Below are 17122 nucleotides of genomic sequence, written 5' to 3'. Positions count from 1 at the left end.
CGCCTGGGAGCCAGTGGCCACGTGCCTCAGCTCCTGTGCCTTCCCTACTGGTATATTTATGTGGACACTGGTAAGAAGTTCACTTCAGGCCTCCACAGAGCAGGGCAGGCTGAGCAGCATGCACCTGAGCGACCAAAGGGGAACCTGTGTCTGTGGCGGCCGGAGGAGGTGGGTGCTGTAGAGAAGGGGCTGCCTGGGGACACCAAACCCTGCGCATGTCTCCACCCTGCCTCCAGGGGGAAATCTGTGAATCCAAGGCCAGCCAAAGGAGAGAGTGTGACAGCCAAAGTCCTCTCTCCCCGAAAATATGTTTTATTCTTGCGTTAGGTTTGTGTTTCCAATCGTGAATACAAAATGCTTAGAAAGTGGTTACAAAACAGCGTGAACCGGACGCAAGAGCGGCTGGCCCTGAATGTCGGTCACCTCTCGGCTCAGACGACGCAACTTGGGCCTGGCATCCGGGGCCAACTCAGTCGGGCTTCTCACTCTCGGGACCTAGAAAACAAGAGTGCCATAAGCTTGTTAGCTGGCCGCTGGGCGCCGGTCTCCACTGGGAGCCTGACCCCGACCCTGACATACGGCCAGCGCTCCCAGGAGATGCCTGAGGCAAAGATGGCATGGCGATGCCCAAGCCAGGCCAACCTGGCTCCCGTATGGCCCAATCACCAAGTGAAGCTGCAGGGGCACTAGCTCTGGGACACACAGGTCCTTCTCGTCCTGAGGAGAGGTGTCCAGCCCTAACTGGACAAACAGGAGACACCTAGACCCTCAGGTGGAGTCAGTGTCCATCCCACGATGCAGGAGGGGAAGGTGCTCTGGGCGAGGCCGTTGGGGGAGAGCTAGCCAGTGATACCCACAGAGGGGCCTCTCCCCAACTCACCATATTTCATAAGGCTACTGCCCTACCGGAAGACCAGCACCCCTCAGGTAATTGGTGATGACCCAGCCTCCAAGCCCTCATGATGGAGGTGTCCCAGCCTCCAGGAAAAAACGTGGGGCCTGCAACCTGGTATGCTTGGGGGGTAGCCCCAGTGTGGACAGGTCAGAGGCTGTACAGTGGACCACATGACACTCCACTTTATCTGCACTTCTGAGCCCAGCATCCTTGGGGCCTGGCCCCACCAGGCCAGAGCAGCCTCACTCTCCACTCTCTGTGCTGTGTGCAGCCTGGTTGCTTCCTCAGCCTCCCCAGCACCCGAGTAAAGGGCACCCAGCAAAGGGCAAGGCTGTGGGCGCAGAGCTGAGTTACAGCACGCCCTGGCCTGTCTGAAGCCACCTGCTTCCATCCTTCCTACAGACTGGTTTCACGTGGACAGAGGACAAAAAAAAGATGTTCCACAGTGTTTTCAAGCACAGATATTTATTTTCTCCTTCATATGTACAGTCTCATGGGGTTTCCCCACCCACCTCCCGTCCCATGTGAGTAAAGGACTCAGGCCAAGGGAGGGGCGCACGGCCTCCGTCCCTCAGAGGGCGGGCTCAGGGTACCCATTACAGAGAAGGGAAGTCTCGTTACAGTGTCTCGCCTGACCAAAGGCTGCACAATGACGTAGGAAGTCCAATCTTGACTGAATTGGTGGAAGCATGTATTTAAACCAAAATAATTCCATGGGACCAGCCATAAGCACGGTAGAACCCAAGAGTCCACAGTGGGCTGCCTTCCAGCAGGAGGCAGCTGCCTGTGGTGGAGGCGAGGGCTTCACCCACACCCAGGGCTGCTGTGTGCCTATCAGAGACCATGCCTATCCAAATGTCCAGAAGAGGAGCCTGCGGTCAGCAGGTCCCCCTGAAAATCATGGGCAAGGAAGGGAAGTAGCCAGAAGGGGGCAGTGCCCAGCCTGCTGGGTACATGGGCAAGTGCAGGGAGTTTTTGAACCTGTGCGCTTACAGCCCCGCCCTGGGCTACGGAAGGCTTTGCTCACTGGGTAGTTTCTAGTAGGTTCCTCACAGACCAGCTTCACTGCTGATGTTCTTTCCTGAGCAATCTGGCCATGAAGCAAGGCAGGGAACCTGCCCTGACTGAGGACCTAGTCCAGCTGGCCTAGCATGTGTAGCTCTTCTACAATCAATATTACAAATTCAGTTTCCCCCCCACCCCCACTTTCTTTCAACAGAACATTTCTGATAAAAAAACAAACAAAAAAAACTAAAGATCAGCTTGGGAAGTTTTACACTAATGCAACTCCACATAGTAAATGAAGACATCCAACATTCAGGCCAGTTGTCAATAACATACCTTTTCTCATAAATGACTTTTTTTTTTAAACATCTCCTCCCATCAGGAAATGCTGCAATCAAGACCCTGTACTTGTGCAAGGTGATGGCATGGTGCTGACAATGAACTGAAGGACAGGGAGTGGGTGTGAAGAGCGGGGGGAACTGACAGTGAAGGGGCCCACAGCATCAGCAAAATCAAATCTGGCTGCTATGCGTTGCACCCTCGTGGCCGACCCTGTGCCTAGGGTACAGGGGAGAGACACAGGGCCAAAGCACAACCCACTTCCCCTGAGCAGTTCAGCGCGTTCACTCCAGCCAGTGGCAGGGCAGAAGGCTATGTGATGTGGAGCCGAGAGGCAGGAACGCTGATCGCAGATGGCCACAGAAATGCTGGCAACATGGCTGGGCTACTCTGGGCTGCCCAAGGCCCCCAGGACACAGGCACTGGGATCAGGCCTCCGTACTGACCCAGAGGCAGCGCATAGGGCAGAGTGGGGAGGCTGGGGCAGGCAGTACCTGGTGTGGGCACAGGCAGGGCTGGGATGGCTCCAGGAATGGCTGCAGTGCACAGAGGGCCAGGTACTGGGGCCAGACATGCTGTCCCCATTCCTGCTCGAGCTGTTGGCATCTGTGGGACAGAAACAGAGGACAAAGTACACAAGGCTGTCATCAGCTGGTCTGCCCTTTTGGGTCCTGGGCTCCCTGAGGTGTCTGTCCTCAGAAGAGAGTGGACCCTGCCCACTGCAGGCCAGCATTCCCAGGCTGGCACCAAGGAGATGCTACAGCCAGGCCAACTAGGCCACAGCAGCAGCTGGTCCCTGTGGGCAGAGTGGTCCACCCCTCCACTAAGCTGACAGCCAGGCCTCCTGCTGGACTGCTGCTATGGCAGGGATGTGGTTCAAAGGAGGCATTTATGCATTGGAGGCCTGGTCTTTCGTAGTGTAGTGACATGACAAGGCGGAATCTTCAAGAAGTAAGGCCCAGGGCCCGGCGGTGTGGCCTAGTGGCTAAAGTCCTCGCCTTGAACGCCCTGGGATCCCATATGGATGCCAGTTCTAATCCCGGCAGCTCCACTTCCCATCCAGTTCCCTGCTTGTGGCCTGGGAAAGCAGTCGAGGACGGCCCAAAGCTTTGGGATCCTGCACCCGCGTGGGAGACCTGGAAAGAAGTTCCTGGTTCCCGGCTTTGGATCTGCGCAGCACCGGCCGTTGCGGCTCACTTGGGGAGTTAATCATCGGACGGAAGATCTTCCCCTCTGTCTCTCCTCCTTTCTGTATATCTGACTTTGTTAAAAAAAAAAAAAAAAAAAAAAAAAAAAAAAAGAAGTAAGGCCCAATGGAAGATCTCCTGTCACTGGGAGGTGCCCTTAAAAGATACCATGGGACCCCAGCCTCTCTGGCTTCCTGCATTGCAACGAGGTTACTCCCTCCCTCTGCTGGTAAGCTCACACGAGAGGCTTTATGAATGAAACCACTCAATCCTGGGCTTTTGGCCTCCAAAGCTGTGCACAATCTGAATAAACCTCTTTTCTTTATAAAGTCACCCTTTCAGGAATTTCATTATAGGATAAAAGCTCCCAAAACCAAAGACAGTGCCATTATGGAAGACCAGTGCCTGGGCAGAGCAGGAGGGCAAGGCAGCCCCTCCCTTGCGTTCTTAGTGGAAAAGCCAAGAAGGACAGAAGAGCAGCCAGTGACTCAGGAAAGCCAGCATGGCCTGAGACAGCAATCCAGGGACACTGCGATAAGAAAGGAACACATAAGGAAGCAGTGGCTTCCAACACTCAAAAGTTGGCAAGTGGAATCCAGCGACTGAAAAAAAGGCAAAACATTCCCTCCTGGCTAGGTCTGCTATCCCGCCAGAAATCACTATACTCGACTCCAGTAAGAACCCTGTAGGTGCAGAGAGGGCTCCCATAGCCCTCAGGCCTGCACAGAAGGCACACTCGCTAGGCTGCGAGGAGCCTTCCACAGAGCCTACAGTCAAGCCCTCTTAAACACCACACGCTCCCCAAGGACCCTGAACTTGTCCTGTAAACGCTCTGGATAACTCCCAGCCTTAGCAAGTAAAGGAATAAGGTTCAGACTGGAAAAGGCAAAAGGAAAACTATCTGCAGAGGACAAGACTGTATGGAGACAAGCCACAGGAACAGACAAGCCAGCTTCTAGAACCGAACCGCCAAGCCAATTTAGCGAGCAACCACATACACTAGCAACAGACATACAACTACAAAATCAAACCCGAAGAACAAAATTTGTGAACAGATCTCAAGATGTCAACCATCTGGAGATTAACTGAAAGACACATAACACCTTCTCACCAGATAAACTAAAAGGCAGAGACCCACCTTTGTAGCAACACTCAGCAATGCTGATATATCATATCTCACTGCTCAACAGCTAAGACAGTGCTCCCAACAGAAATCAGAGTGGGCTATCTTGGAAAGTGACAGGCTGTCCCTAAAACATATACAGTGTTCTCACTACTTATCAACTTTCACTTTCCATGGCTTCAGCTATCTGTGGTCAACCACAGCCTGAAATAGTAAAAGAAAAATGCCAGTTCATATTTTAAACTCCGAGTCATTCTGAAAAGTAGGTTAAAATCGCAAACCACTTGTCTCTGTCCTGCCTGGGCCATGACTTGATTTAGCATATTCAGGCTATGTTGCATGTATATGTGCAGGGAAAAAAAATAGTGTATGTACTGGTTGGTACCATCTGTAGTTTCAGGCCTCCAGGGCAGGTAATGGGGCACTAATCAAGACATTCTTAAAGATTAGCATTTGAGGTATTCTCTCCACTAAAACTCACTACACAGTTACAGTAATTAAGAGAGTGTGATCCTACCATAACTCACTGAAACCTAACTGCAAGATCAAACACACATCTACACATACACAACCACCTGACCAATGCCTGGGCAGACCAGTGCCATCAATGTGGAAACCATGCTGGAACAACCAGCCATAACACACAGAATCACCAAATACGGTCCTTCATCAAATCATACAGAAAAATTAATCTGAGATGGCTTATGGGCCTCAACAGCCAATACTACAAATCTTCGAGAAAAAATAATTAAAGATCCTATCATTTCACCACTCAGTAATGTTAGAAGACATGGAAGACAAATTCTCATATCACAGGAACCAAACTAAGGAGTACTAAAAAAGAGCCATCAGAAAATCGCTAACTAGGGGTGACCACCCGTGATGTTGGCATTTTATATGGTTGCTGGTTCAACTTCCAGCTGCTCTGTTTCCAGTGTAACTCACTACTACTGACCTGGGGAAAGCAAAGAAAAACAGCTCAAGTAACTGGACCCCAACTGCACATGTGGGAGGCACACAGCAGGATTCTGGCTCCTGGCTTCGGCCTGGCCCATCTGGGGAGTGTCTGTCTTTGTAACTCTACCTTTCAAGTAAATAAGGAATTTTTAAAGAAAGAATATTGCTGGACCCGGCGCAATGGCTCAGTGGCTAAATCCTTGCCTTGCGAGTGCAGGGAGCCCACATGGGTGCCGGTTTGTGTCCCAGCTGCTCCACTTCCCATCCAGTTCCCTGCTTGTGGCCTGCGAAAGCATTAGTAGATGGTCCCCTCCCCATGTCAGGGACCAGGGAGAATCTCCCAGCTTCGGATCAGCTCAGCTCCGGCCATTGCAGCCACTTGGGGAGTGAAAAGCAGACCAAAGATATCTCTGTCCTTCTCTCTGTAAATCTGCCTCTCCAATAAAAATAAATAAATCTTTAAAAATTGCTAATTGAAGAAATGCAAACCACTACAGAAATTACAAAGGATTTTGAAATGAAAGTGAATAAAATGCTAGATTTCAAAACTTTTGGAATGCAACTAAGAAACCATTAGAGGAGGTTTTTGTAAGTTCAAATGCCTAGATTATAAAAGGAATCTAGAACTGCACACCTTAAACTTCTGGAAGAATAAGGTTAACTCAGAAAATAAAGGCACAAGAAATGAATTAAACATACCATAAGCATAAGCAAAGACAAAATGAGTTACAGGAAAGGGCTCATGAAATCCACAAACCTCTGAAAGGCTGCATGAGGGAAGAAAGGAGAGGAGGGTGAGACACAGAGCAACGTCACCAAGGATCAGGAATGAGAACGAACACCGTGGGCTCTGCGAGCTGTAAAATCAAAGGCAAGGGGGACTCGGCGGCGTGGCCTAGTGGCTAAGGTCCTCGCCTTGATCCCATATGGCCGCTGGTTCTAATCCCGGCAGCTCCACTTCCTCCCTATCTCTCCTCCTCTCAGTATATCTGACTTTGTAATAAAAAAAAAATAAAATAAATCTTAAAAAAAAGAAAGCAATATATTTAAAAAAAAAAAATCAAAGGCAAGGACAATGCTATGAAGATCAGTGTGGAAGCTGGTTTACTCTGGAGGAACAGCAGGATTTAGCAAAACCGTCACAGAAAGAAACCAACAACAACCAAAAAATCCAAATGGTGCGTGGATAAAACTGTAGAAGAAACTACATCCATAAGAAAGATGCCAACCTCCAGGGATGAAACATGTGATAAATACAGCCAAAATGTCAGCTCGTGGTACACAAAGGAGCCTCAAAAAGTTCATGTGAAAAGCTCATCATGACAAATGTATTTGCACTTCAACTTCTGTATCAAAATAAACAACTTTTGGGCCCGGCATGGTAACCTAGCAGCTAAAGTCCTCGCCTTGAAAGCGCCGGGATCCCACATGGGCACCAGTTCTAATCCCGGCAGCCTTGCTTCCCATCCAGCTCCCTGCTTGTGGCCTGGGAAAGCAGTCCAAGATGGCCCAAAGCCTTGGGACCCTGCACCCGCATGGGAAACCTGGAGGAAGTTCCTGGCTCCTGGCTTCAGATTGGCGCAGACAGGTTGCTGTGCTCACTTGGGGAGTGAATCATCAGATGGAAGATCTTCCTCTCTGTCTCTCCTCCTCTCTGTGTATCTGACTTTCTAAATAAAAATAAACGAATCTTAAAAAAAAAATAAACAACTGTTAATCCTGTTTTTTCTCTTACCAACTTTGCTGGTTTTTAAACAGTATTTATTTATTCAAAAGGTAGGGTTACAGGGGGAGAGAGAGACAAAGAGAAGTCACCTATCCTCTGACTCATTCTCCCAGGTGACCTCCGGCTGGTGCTGTGTCAAGCCAAAGCCAGGAGCTCAGAGCTTCCTCTGGGTCTCCCGCATGGCTGCAGGGGCCCAAGCACTTCAGCCACTAGCAGGGAACTGGACTGGAGCTGGCGCCCAGACAGGCTCTGGCACTGCAGGCAACAGCCCCTTTCCAACTTTTCAAAGTGTCCTGGTATAGAATTAAACGTACGTTTTCATCTATTCCATGGGTTTTAAATTTTCCAAAGTAGAAGACCAGACAGAAAAATTTCCCACACAACAAACAAAAACAATTCCAACCTGGAAGGCTTTAAGCAATGAGCCTACTAAACATTTGCGAAGAAATAATGCCCATCTTTTTGCGTACTCTTTCTACAGAGGGATCCCATCTATAACTAATCCTGAGAGAACACCACCAAAACCTGCCAGCAGCAGTGGCCCCCTCCTCCCCAATGCTGGTTCCAGTAAGCCCGCACTCAAGCCCACGAGAAGCTATTACCTAAGATGCTAAGCACCCCTGTCCTTGTGTCCCGCCTGGGAACATGGGTGGGCCTAGGCCTGTGGGCTGCTGGCGCTACCTGGACCCCAAGGTCCTAGCGCCAGCCCCTCCTGTCCCTTCTTTCTTCTGGCCACAGGGTTGTGTTGTCATGTAGCTCCTGATCCACGACACCCTGAGCCAGATACCTGCCAAGTGTCTACTGTGCTGTCCCTCTGACACACAAGACTTTGCCTGAACCAGAGAGGCCTCCGCCACCCACCCATCCCAGCCCAGCCCAGCCCAGCCCCCCTTTCCCCAAGGCCAGCACTCACAACTCTGGACTCGCTGGGGGCAGACCCCCAGCCGGCCTGGGCCTCCATCTCCTGCAGTTTCTGAGTCTGCTTCAGCTGGTTGAGCGTGGGCTTCAGCTGCGTGGCCCCTGCCGTCTTGCTCGTCCACTCATCCACCAGCTTATGCAGGTCATCCGTGAAGGTGCCCTTCTTGTTGTTGCTGTTGTTCACCTGTGCCTGGACGTGCAGGGTGGGCTGGGGGCCTGGGTCGGGGCCTGGGGCCAGGCTGCTGGTGGAGGACCCTGGGGAGTCACATACAGGCCGGGATTGGTGACGACACACACTCGCCCAGTGCCCCTAGTGGGGCCGGCTGTAGTCATTCTCACGAGATGGCCAAGACCATGGCCCCAACTTGGCCAGTAACACCTTGCTTCAAGAGGCGGTCAGCACAGGGGGCCTAGCTGTCCAGTTTGGCTGCGGGTCACTGGGTGGCGCCATGCAGCTGACACTTAATCCCGTAACCCAGGCCAGCGGACAGGAAACCTTAGCAGGGAGCAGCCTTCACTCACTACCCACTCTGCCTGCTGCCACTACCCATATCCCACCAGGCTCACGTGGGAGAGGTGGGAAAAGTAGCATAGCCTGACACATCTGAGTCGGCATCCTAGGGAATAGGGGTAGATTCCTCGGGCTCTCTGTGGCTTCCGTGGCCTCAGCGTTAAGGAGGAGGCAGAGGGGCAGTGGGAAATACTCCCTGGGTCGGGGCTGGGAGCGGTACCCCCGCCTGCCAGCACCTGCCAGCCTTCCAGCGACCCCTGCTGGTAGAAGGGAAGTGGCACAGGAGGCAGGCCGTGCCATTTTGCATTCTCATGAATCTGAATATATCAATTGCTTGGAAGTGAACACACTAGTTGTTTGGAATTCAAAGCATCTTTCCTCAGTGGCCTCGGCTTCACTAAAAGCTAGATTTTTTTTTTTTTGGACAGATGAGATTTAAATATTTTCTAAAGTCATGTCCCCTAACCTGCCCTCTCCAATCCCACACATAACTTCCAATTGGTAATTTCAAACAAGCCAATTAAAAAGTTCCCCATATGCATTTTTTTATTTTTTTAAAAATCACCTAATGACCAACTCTTCAAACAAGCTGTTCCAAAAATGTAGTGTGCTTTAGTGGCTAGCAATGGAAAAGCAGACACAGACACTGGAAATTAGTGATGAGATTTTGTACACACATGGAGCTATTTCTACATGAACTTTCAGCCAGAAAACAAACAAACAAAAAGAAAAGTAAAGAGCCAGAGAGAGAGAGATGAGTGGCCCAGGCAGACCAATACCCATTCAGTGCTGGTATCGCTCCTCGTGGGGAGGGACTCATCCTTACACCTCAAGGAAATACTCATTCCTACGGTTTTGGAAAAGGAGCCAATTAATGATTGGGAATTTGTGGGCATTCCAGAAAGAAGGGGAAGCCTGTCAGATGCGAACTGGCGAGACCGCACAAACTCTAGGAGCCACGGCGACACAACGAGGGCCGGAGGGCGCTGTCCTGCCAGGCAGAAGCCAGGCTGCCCGACGAGGGGCACGGAGCGGGCAGGGAGTAGGCCCAGGCCGTCTGGCCGCAGGACCCTGGCGCGCACTAGCCACAGGGAAGCCCATGCGATGAGAAGGGAGGGGACAGAAGGGGTAAGAAACCCAGATAATTACTACTGCTGTGTTCTTTGCCTAGGCACAGACGCTTCAGGGCTGACCCTGCAAGGGAAGAAGAAACGACACAAGACCTTGGGGTTAGGCAGAACGGCACACACGGCACACGAACCACACCAAAGCCAGAGTCGGCAGTGTGCAGGGAGGGGAAGACGAAAGGCAGCGGCTCAGAGAGGAGGGCCCACCCGCCTTGGGGCAACAAGCAGCACCCCAAGTGAGTGTGTAGGCTCCTGTGGGTGGGAGGGGGTGCCGGGACTAGCCCACTCCCCAAGCCTCAGGGAGAAGTGTGTGCCTCTAGAAGCATAGTCCAGAAAAAAAAAAAAAAAGAAAAAAGAAAAAGAAAAAGAGAAGGAAAAAAAGGAGGGCAGAGGGGAAGCAAAACACACCGTTTGGCCTTCCAACACCAGGCTTTTGGGAGCCCGGTGGCTGAGGTAGGAAAACCCAGCCAAAGCCAGGTGCTCAGGCAGATCCTGGCCTGGCCTGGCCTGGCCTGGCCTGGAGGGGCAGTCAGGGATGCCACTGGAGGTTTTCTAAGTGCAAAAAGATACATTGTTTTGCAGGTTTTAGGCCCATTCTAGCTCCCTGGTGGCTGGCGTGGGTGAGGTCAGTGAGTATCCGGGGGGACACACATGTATTCCTTGAACAGGGCGGGGCCTCCACATGCAGCAGCACTTAGCCTCCTGGTCAGGACCACCTCTACACTGATCAGCCCACCACCTGCCCAGCACCCTGAGCCTCTCTGGGACCAGGTCATACGAGCATCTGGCTAACCAAGCAACATCCAGCAGGGCCTCGGAGCATGAAAGGTGCTGGCACGCCCACCTGTCCACTGGCTACCCCCAGGGATGGGGGTTGCTGGACAGTCAGAGCTGCAATGGACAATACAGGCCTAGACTTCCCCCAAGGTCACTCAGCAAGGCCATACTGGCATAGAGGGTCTTCCTGTCCCCTGGGGCCATACTGTGCAGCCCTCTTTGCAACAAAAGGCAGCAATCTGAACACTGAACACTGAACACTGAGGCTCTCCTCATCTGACCTGAGCTCACTCAGGCAGCAAACCCTGGACTTGCAAATCTGAGTGAGCTCAAACCGACTTTGAGCTCATTCCAGATGTCCTCTGAGGGCCACTGCAGGGAAACATAAGCTGAAAATTCTGCCAGTTTCTTAATGTTTCAAGAAATAAGGAAGGAGGTAGGCAGGGGATCCAGACAGACCAGCTCTGGGGTGGTGGAGGTGGAGCAGCTATTATGGACCAAGTCCTTGCTGGCTGTCATCCCACAGACTTGGCACGGACACGCAGGGCTGATGTCCCCTGGGGCACAGCATAGCACACAAGGAACGTGGACCATTTGCTATAGTGAGGCAGGGGACCCTGTGACCATGGCCACAACTCAGATCCAGGAAAGGCACTGACGCCCCCCACCCCCCGGTCTGGCACAGGAAGTATCAGAACCCTTCTAGACTGCAGTGTCCCTTCTCCCCTGGGATGGCCTTAAGATGGGGGGACTGTGGTCATACTCTGTTCCTTGGCCTAGCTATCAAAGGGGTGGCATGAAAGGCTACCTCAGCCTGCATGGATCTCTAGATGGGGCTGGAAACTCTGGTGTTCCTAACTAGCTCCTGGCCACCCTCAACGCTAGGAAGACCACCATGGAAGCCAGCTGCTGCCCAGGAGCCACCATAGAGCTGGGCCTCTGCCCAGAATTGTCTCTCACCTCCTTGGGATCCCAAGGATGTATCTTCACAACCAAAGACAACATGAGCCCACGAGGTCCCCCAACAGCATTCCTGGACATAACCCCCAAGTGACCAAAGAGCTGGCTCCCACGCCCACAGCCTTCCTGGATACCGGCCCAGGGGATCCAACAGCACACAAGGCATCTGCCACCACAGCCATCCTGGGCAGGCTCCAGGCTGAGCCATTCCCACCATGGCTGTCTTGGACACAGACTAGGGGAAAAAAACAGCCATGGACTTGCAGGCTAACCACAGCACAGAAGGCACTTGGCCTCTGGACAAATGGATCAGGCCCCTCACCTTACAGGCCCTGCTGCTCTGAGGCTTCAGGGAAACAGCCATCTCTCTAGGCTGGGGAGACACCTGCCCTGGCCACAGCCTCAAGGCACACCACATAGAGGCCATCTGATGGACAAGCCCTCCTGCCAGCCTAGGTTGGAATCAGCACCTTGGGCTCCCGCCGCCCTGGAGGCAGCCCAGCAGGAAGCAGAAGGGCCTCAAGCAGGTCAGCCCAGGTTTTGGAGGTGGTAGGCGCCACCAAGCTATTGCAGGATACACTATTTTCTTCCAGAACACACCAAAGGCAGCAAACAGGATGGCAGCAGGGTTGGCAACCTTGTTTTGGGGCAGCAAACATTTGGACAAGCCAGGGCTCATGGCCCCTGCAGCTCTATTCAGGAAAGGGAGGTACAAAGAGAAAAAGAAAGCAGAGGCTACACCCACGGGTTGACAGCCAAACCAGTTTCCACAGCCTGATTAGCCAGTGCCATCCGGCAGGCCTCACACACGAAGGACTCAAAGCCTGAGGCCAATACTTAAAAGTGGGTCACAGGGTGAGCACCAGGTGCAATGGTGAAGGCACCACTCGGGAGATCCAAGTCCAGGCTCTGCTGCTGCTGCTCCAGCCTCCCGCCACACTGCCAGGCAGCAAGCGATGCCTCAAGTGGCTTGAGTCCCTGCAGGGCTCCGAGACCCAGCCTCAGTTAGTCATTTGTGGAATGAACCAACATACAGAAGATCTCTGACTGCCTTCCAAATAGGGAATTTTCTTCAAAAGTAGGTCAGGCCCAGGAGCAGCTCCTCACATTGCAGTGTTTGTGGCAACATCTGGAACAGCAGCCCTGACAGGTGGCCTGCTCAACACCACATGGCCTCAGGAGTCGGCCCTGCTCATCAGCACCATCGGTGCCCCTCTCCGGGGCCCAGACACGCCCTGGGATGTCCGTGCGTGCAACAACCATGCCTGTTTGCTGAGCAAATGGGGACATTTTCACGGCAGCCTGAGCTACACAGGCCTATATAACACATCAGCTGGCCTTGCCAGCTCACAGCAGCAGGATGCACCCCACCAGGACATAGATGGAGACTAATTTGTTTTTTCTTTGGGGGGTGGACGAGAGATCAGGATCCCTCTTCCCTGGGCACCCCTGCCCAGGAGACCTGGCTGAACATTCTCTCTCCCATATGAGGGTCCCCAGGTCAAACATGCGGGAGCTGACAGGTAAGACAAAGCAGGGTAGTGAAAGACCCACAACCCCTGATGCCGAGAAGGGTCTGCAAGGGTGGTAGTGCCCGCCAGTGAGGCAGGTCAGCGAGCAGTGGGAACACAGCCTCTGATTCGTTGCCCCTCAGGATATGCCTCCACGCATGCCCGGAGTCCACTAGGACACACCCAGCGAATGCAGTCTATGCTGTGGGCCTCAGCCAGGGGCAACGAGCCACTCAGGACCCCACTGCCTGAAGCCCACCCTCCAGCCCACTGCTGGGGTAGGAAACCAGTCCTAGCACTCCACACGAGGTCACTTTGGCTTCTTGAACCTTCTGCTACAGGGGCCTGGCCCCACCCTACCTTGCCAAGTGCCTCTTTTGGGACTTCAGAATTCTGTGCATTTTGCTTTCTTGCAGGCTTTTCCAAAAACAAGCAGGAGAGGGGCTCCCAAATCAAGGCTGTGGACTGGGAGTAGGGGATCACTCAACTGAGTCAGCTGTCCTTTCTCCAGGTGCCACACCCTCAGGGATGCACAAAACCGGGTGTGCTGCTGCCGTGCCCCCGCCATGGAATCACATGGTGCCCGAGGCAGCCAACGTCCTGCTCAACCTTTCAACCTCCACACCCAGCCAACCATGCCCCCTCGACCCAGTGTCCTCAGCTACTCCAGACCCCTGTCCCTTTGGGCTTTACCCAGGAAGCCACAGAGGTGACGCACAGAGGGCAAAGGCTCGATGAGGAGCCCTGACCAAGGCAGCCCTGCCTGAGAGGCCGGTGGCACACAGGGTAGGGGGGCAGCTGAAGGAGCTGGGGGCCTGGGGCTGACCTCGCGGCCAGGCTTCTCTTCCCAGCCCAGGCCGCAGTCCACCTGACTTCTCCCCGATGCTCCACCTGGAGTGGACACTTGACAGACAGAGAAGGCCTCAGCCAAAGTTGGTCTGTAAGGGGTCAGGCAGTGAAGCCAGGAGCCACACACATATCATCACTGGGGGATGGGGTGTGGCAGGTGGCAGGCCTGCCTCACACAGCTCTACCTCCCGGTCACAGCAACATCACAGAGACACAGCTAAACCCTGAATCCACCACCCATTCTATGCTTCATTTGCAAAGACAACGTACATCAGCAAAGGTAACAGCAGGGGAAACCTTTTATAAAAACAAAGGCTGGGTGAGCGAGGGTACCCCAGAATACCCTCTGTGCTACAGCTACCATTGCAGTCCACACCACTGGGCACCCCCAACAACTGGGCAGCACTGGCCAGGGACTAGAGATGCTAGAACCAACCAGGTCTCACCTCAGTGCAAGCCACAGGCGCACGTGCACGCACACAAAACCAAAACAGGAGAAGTGTGAGATAGGCAGGGGCCAGGAGCCGCAGCAAGTGGAGTGGGGGACCTTTGGCCCCGCCCTGTCCTCCACACAACTAACCAGACCTACGCACAAGACCACCATGTGACGCTGTGGCCGAAGCCCTCCACCTACTGCCCTGTGTGTCCTGTCACCACTGCCTTGGTGATGATGACCCATGAGGGCTTCTCACAGGAGGGGTGGGTGGGGCTAGCGGCAACAGCACCCACCCAGGACACAGCCTGGGGTTCCACAAGCACAATGTATCTTTGTTGTACTAGTGTGCCCCACACCAGCATATCCAAAGCCAATTGTCGAAAAGCTTCATTTCTTTTTTTTTTCCTATTAAAAAGGTTAAAAAGCTCAAACCTCCACAAGATCTTGATGCACCTGCCAATCGTGCTCAAAGTCTGAAACAAAATGGCACAGTTCAGGGTGGCTGCAAGCAAGTGTGCGTGCCTGGGAAATGGGAACCTGGAGCAGCAGCAGGTTCCAGAGGACCAGAAGCAGCCTGAACTGGGCCTGAGTTTGGAAGATTTTTTGAGGAACCTGCATCAATGACCACCTATGAGGTCACATGGGGGTCAAAGAACAACGCAGCCAGCAATGTGCTCTGGCTGGATGGGTAAGGAGAGGAGGCTGGCAGGGCACAGACCTTCCTGGGGAGCTGCGGGGCAGGGCCTCACCACTGCACTTGGGGCTGAAGGGTGCACAGGATGAGGAAGGATTGTGGGAGGCTCTAGGACTTCCTGTGCAGGCATAGAGGGGACTCAAGATACCCGGGGTAAGGCACCTGTTCTCCAGCAAGTCCACCTGTGGGGAGTGGGGTGCTGGGAGCCTGCCGGCTGGGGGTTGGACTCATGTTCCAGGGAGCCCTTGGACGGCACCGGCCTGCTACATGCACATCTTCAAGGTCCAGACATGGGAAATACCGCATGTCTGGAGGAGGCTGAGGGCTGTCTTTGGCTTGTCATTGGAAAACTGGGGGCAGTGGACATGGATATTTGCCACAATTGCAACAGAAAAACCAAACCAAACCAAACCAAAAAACCAAACTACATCCAACATAAAAAAAAAAAAAAATGAAATAAATGAGGTGACGAAAACAATGCAAGGAACCCTGACAGGTGTGGCACAGGTGCTTCGGGGGAGGAGGCAGCGAGCCGCTGCGCATGCTTTTGGTGCCCGGGCGCAGCCAAGAGCATGCACGCGAGCCGACCAGGGTGTTCCAGGGAAGGGCTGGCGGGGGTCCCCCCTGCGACACTGCAGAGGTAGCTTCTGGGGAGAGGGGAGGAAGCATCCTCTGAAATGCATGAGAGGGAATGAAGACGAGGGGCCGGGGTGTGGGGGAGGAGAAACCAAGGGCTGGGAGTGGTAAAATACAAAAGAACAAATACAGACAGATGGACACAGATACGGGTCCAGTGAGGAATCGAGCGCGAGGCTTGCTACTAGACTTATAGGCCCCTCTCTCAGACGTTGGGTGGGAAACCGTCCAGCCTGCAAATGAATATAGAGGGAAGAAAACAAAGAGACACTCATCAAGTAAAGTTGCTGCACCCGCTCCTCTGTAACCAACAGCCACACCAGCCTCGGCACACCTAACATCCACGGCTGCACCTAGTCCAGCCCAGCACCATGGCACAGAGACGGCGTGGGGAGGAAGCCACGGGAGCAGCAGAGAGGAATGGCCCGGGGAGGGTGGGGGGGTGGGCACCTGGGCAGGGATGGTGAGGCCAGGAGAGCGCCTGATCCAGCCATGGCGGCGGCGTTGAAGAGAGCGTTTCCTCCTTGGGCCATGCTCCCAGGCTAAGAGCTGAGCCCTCCTTCGCCCAGGCTTGCCCTTGGGCTTGGGAAGGACCTGGAGGTTAGCACCATCCCAAACTCTATTATGGGAGCAGGCAAGGAGTAGGGGACAGCTGGTTGGTGCCATGTCATACAGTGTGATGCCAGGCTCCATCCCCTCCCATCGTTGGGCCAAGTGCCCTTGGTCCTGGCAACGGTCCTCCAGGTTGGCTCTGCTAATGCGTCACCTGCCTCGGGCTGCTTACAGCAACCTGGCAAGGTGGGGGCGGGGGGCAATCCCATCCTCTCTTCCAAAGCCTACATCCTCTGCCTCCTCTTCTACAAAGCCGCCCAGCAGCCTTTGCCGCAGCGCACATCCGCTCTGCACATAGGGGCGTGCTCCTGGACACCACTGAGCCCTACACGGCCGGCACATGCTGGATGGACACAGGCAAACTGGAATCACCTTGGCCACGCGCTCCGCCTCCGTCACTGGCTAAGCCGGAGCAGATGTCCGTGGACAGGGAGGCGCGAACGGAGCAGGGCTGCTGGGTCTGAACTGCCTTGGCGCACAGGGGCGTGCTGACGTGGGCAGGGTCCTTAGCGGGAGGGCCTCTGCTGGAGTCAGACAAGTGACCTGGGCAGAGGGGAGAAGAGGCGACAGGCACCATGAAGCGCCACCGGGCAGGGGAGGGCACGGGATGGGGCTGCGTCCCCTGTTCGCTACTGGGTGAAGTTGAGGAAGCTCAGAGCTTCCCATAGACAATGGGTGGGGTGGCTGACTCTCCCCCTCGGGAGAGAGGGGGATGACGAACGGACGTGCCTAGCCTCCACCAAGCCCTTGCCGGACGTGTGCTATGCCCTATGGCCAAAGCTGACACACCTTGGCTTAAAGAGATCTGCATACAACTCTCACATGAATTCATCTGCACAAACATAGCTGAGGAACTCGC

General features: G+C 53.8%; 1 protein-coding gene across 1 annotated transcript in view; it reads right to left on the bottom strand.

Annotated features, from left to right (window-relative positions):
- Positions 1-296: 296 nt before the first annotated feature.
- The window catches only part of WNK2 (WNK lysine deficient protein kinase 2), a 111118-nt gene continuing 94292 nt past the window's right edge, over positions 297-17122 (bottom strand). Inside the window, exons 25-30 of the mRNA XM_058672431.1 lie at positions 16636-16806; positions 15786-15884; positions 9811-9855; positions 8146-8405; positions 2734-2845; positions 297-495 (exon numbers count right to left, since the gene is read on the bottom strand). Of these exons, the coding sequence (XP_058528414.1) occupies positions 470-495; positions 2734-2845; positions 8146-8405; positions 9811-9855; positions 15786-15884; positions 16636-16806 (713 nt within the window). The 3' untranslated portion in view covers positions 297-469. The remainder of the gene's footprint in view (positions 496-2733; positions 2846-8145; positions 8406-9810; positions 9856-15785; positions 15885-16635; positions 16807-17122) is intronic.

Source organism: Ochotona princeps, chromosome 14 (genome assembly GCF_030435755.1).
Source record: "Ochotona princeps isolate mOchPri1 chromosome 14, mOchPri1.hap1, whole genome shotgun sequence".
In the NCBI taxonomy this organism is placed as follows: domain Eukaryota; kingdom Metazoa; phylum Chordata; class Mammalia; order Lagomorpha; family Ochotonidae; genus Ochotona; species Ochotona princeps.
This window is presented reverse-complemented; position numbering and strand designations above follow the sequence as displayed.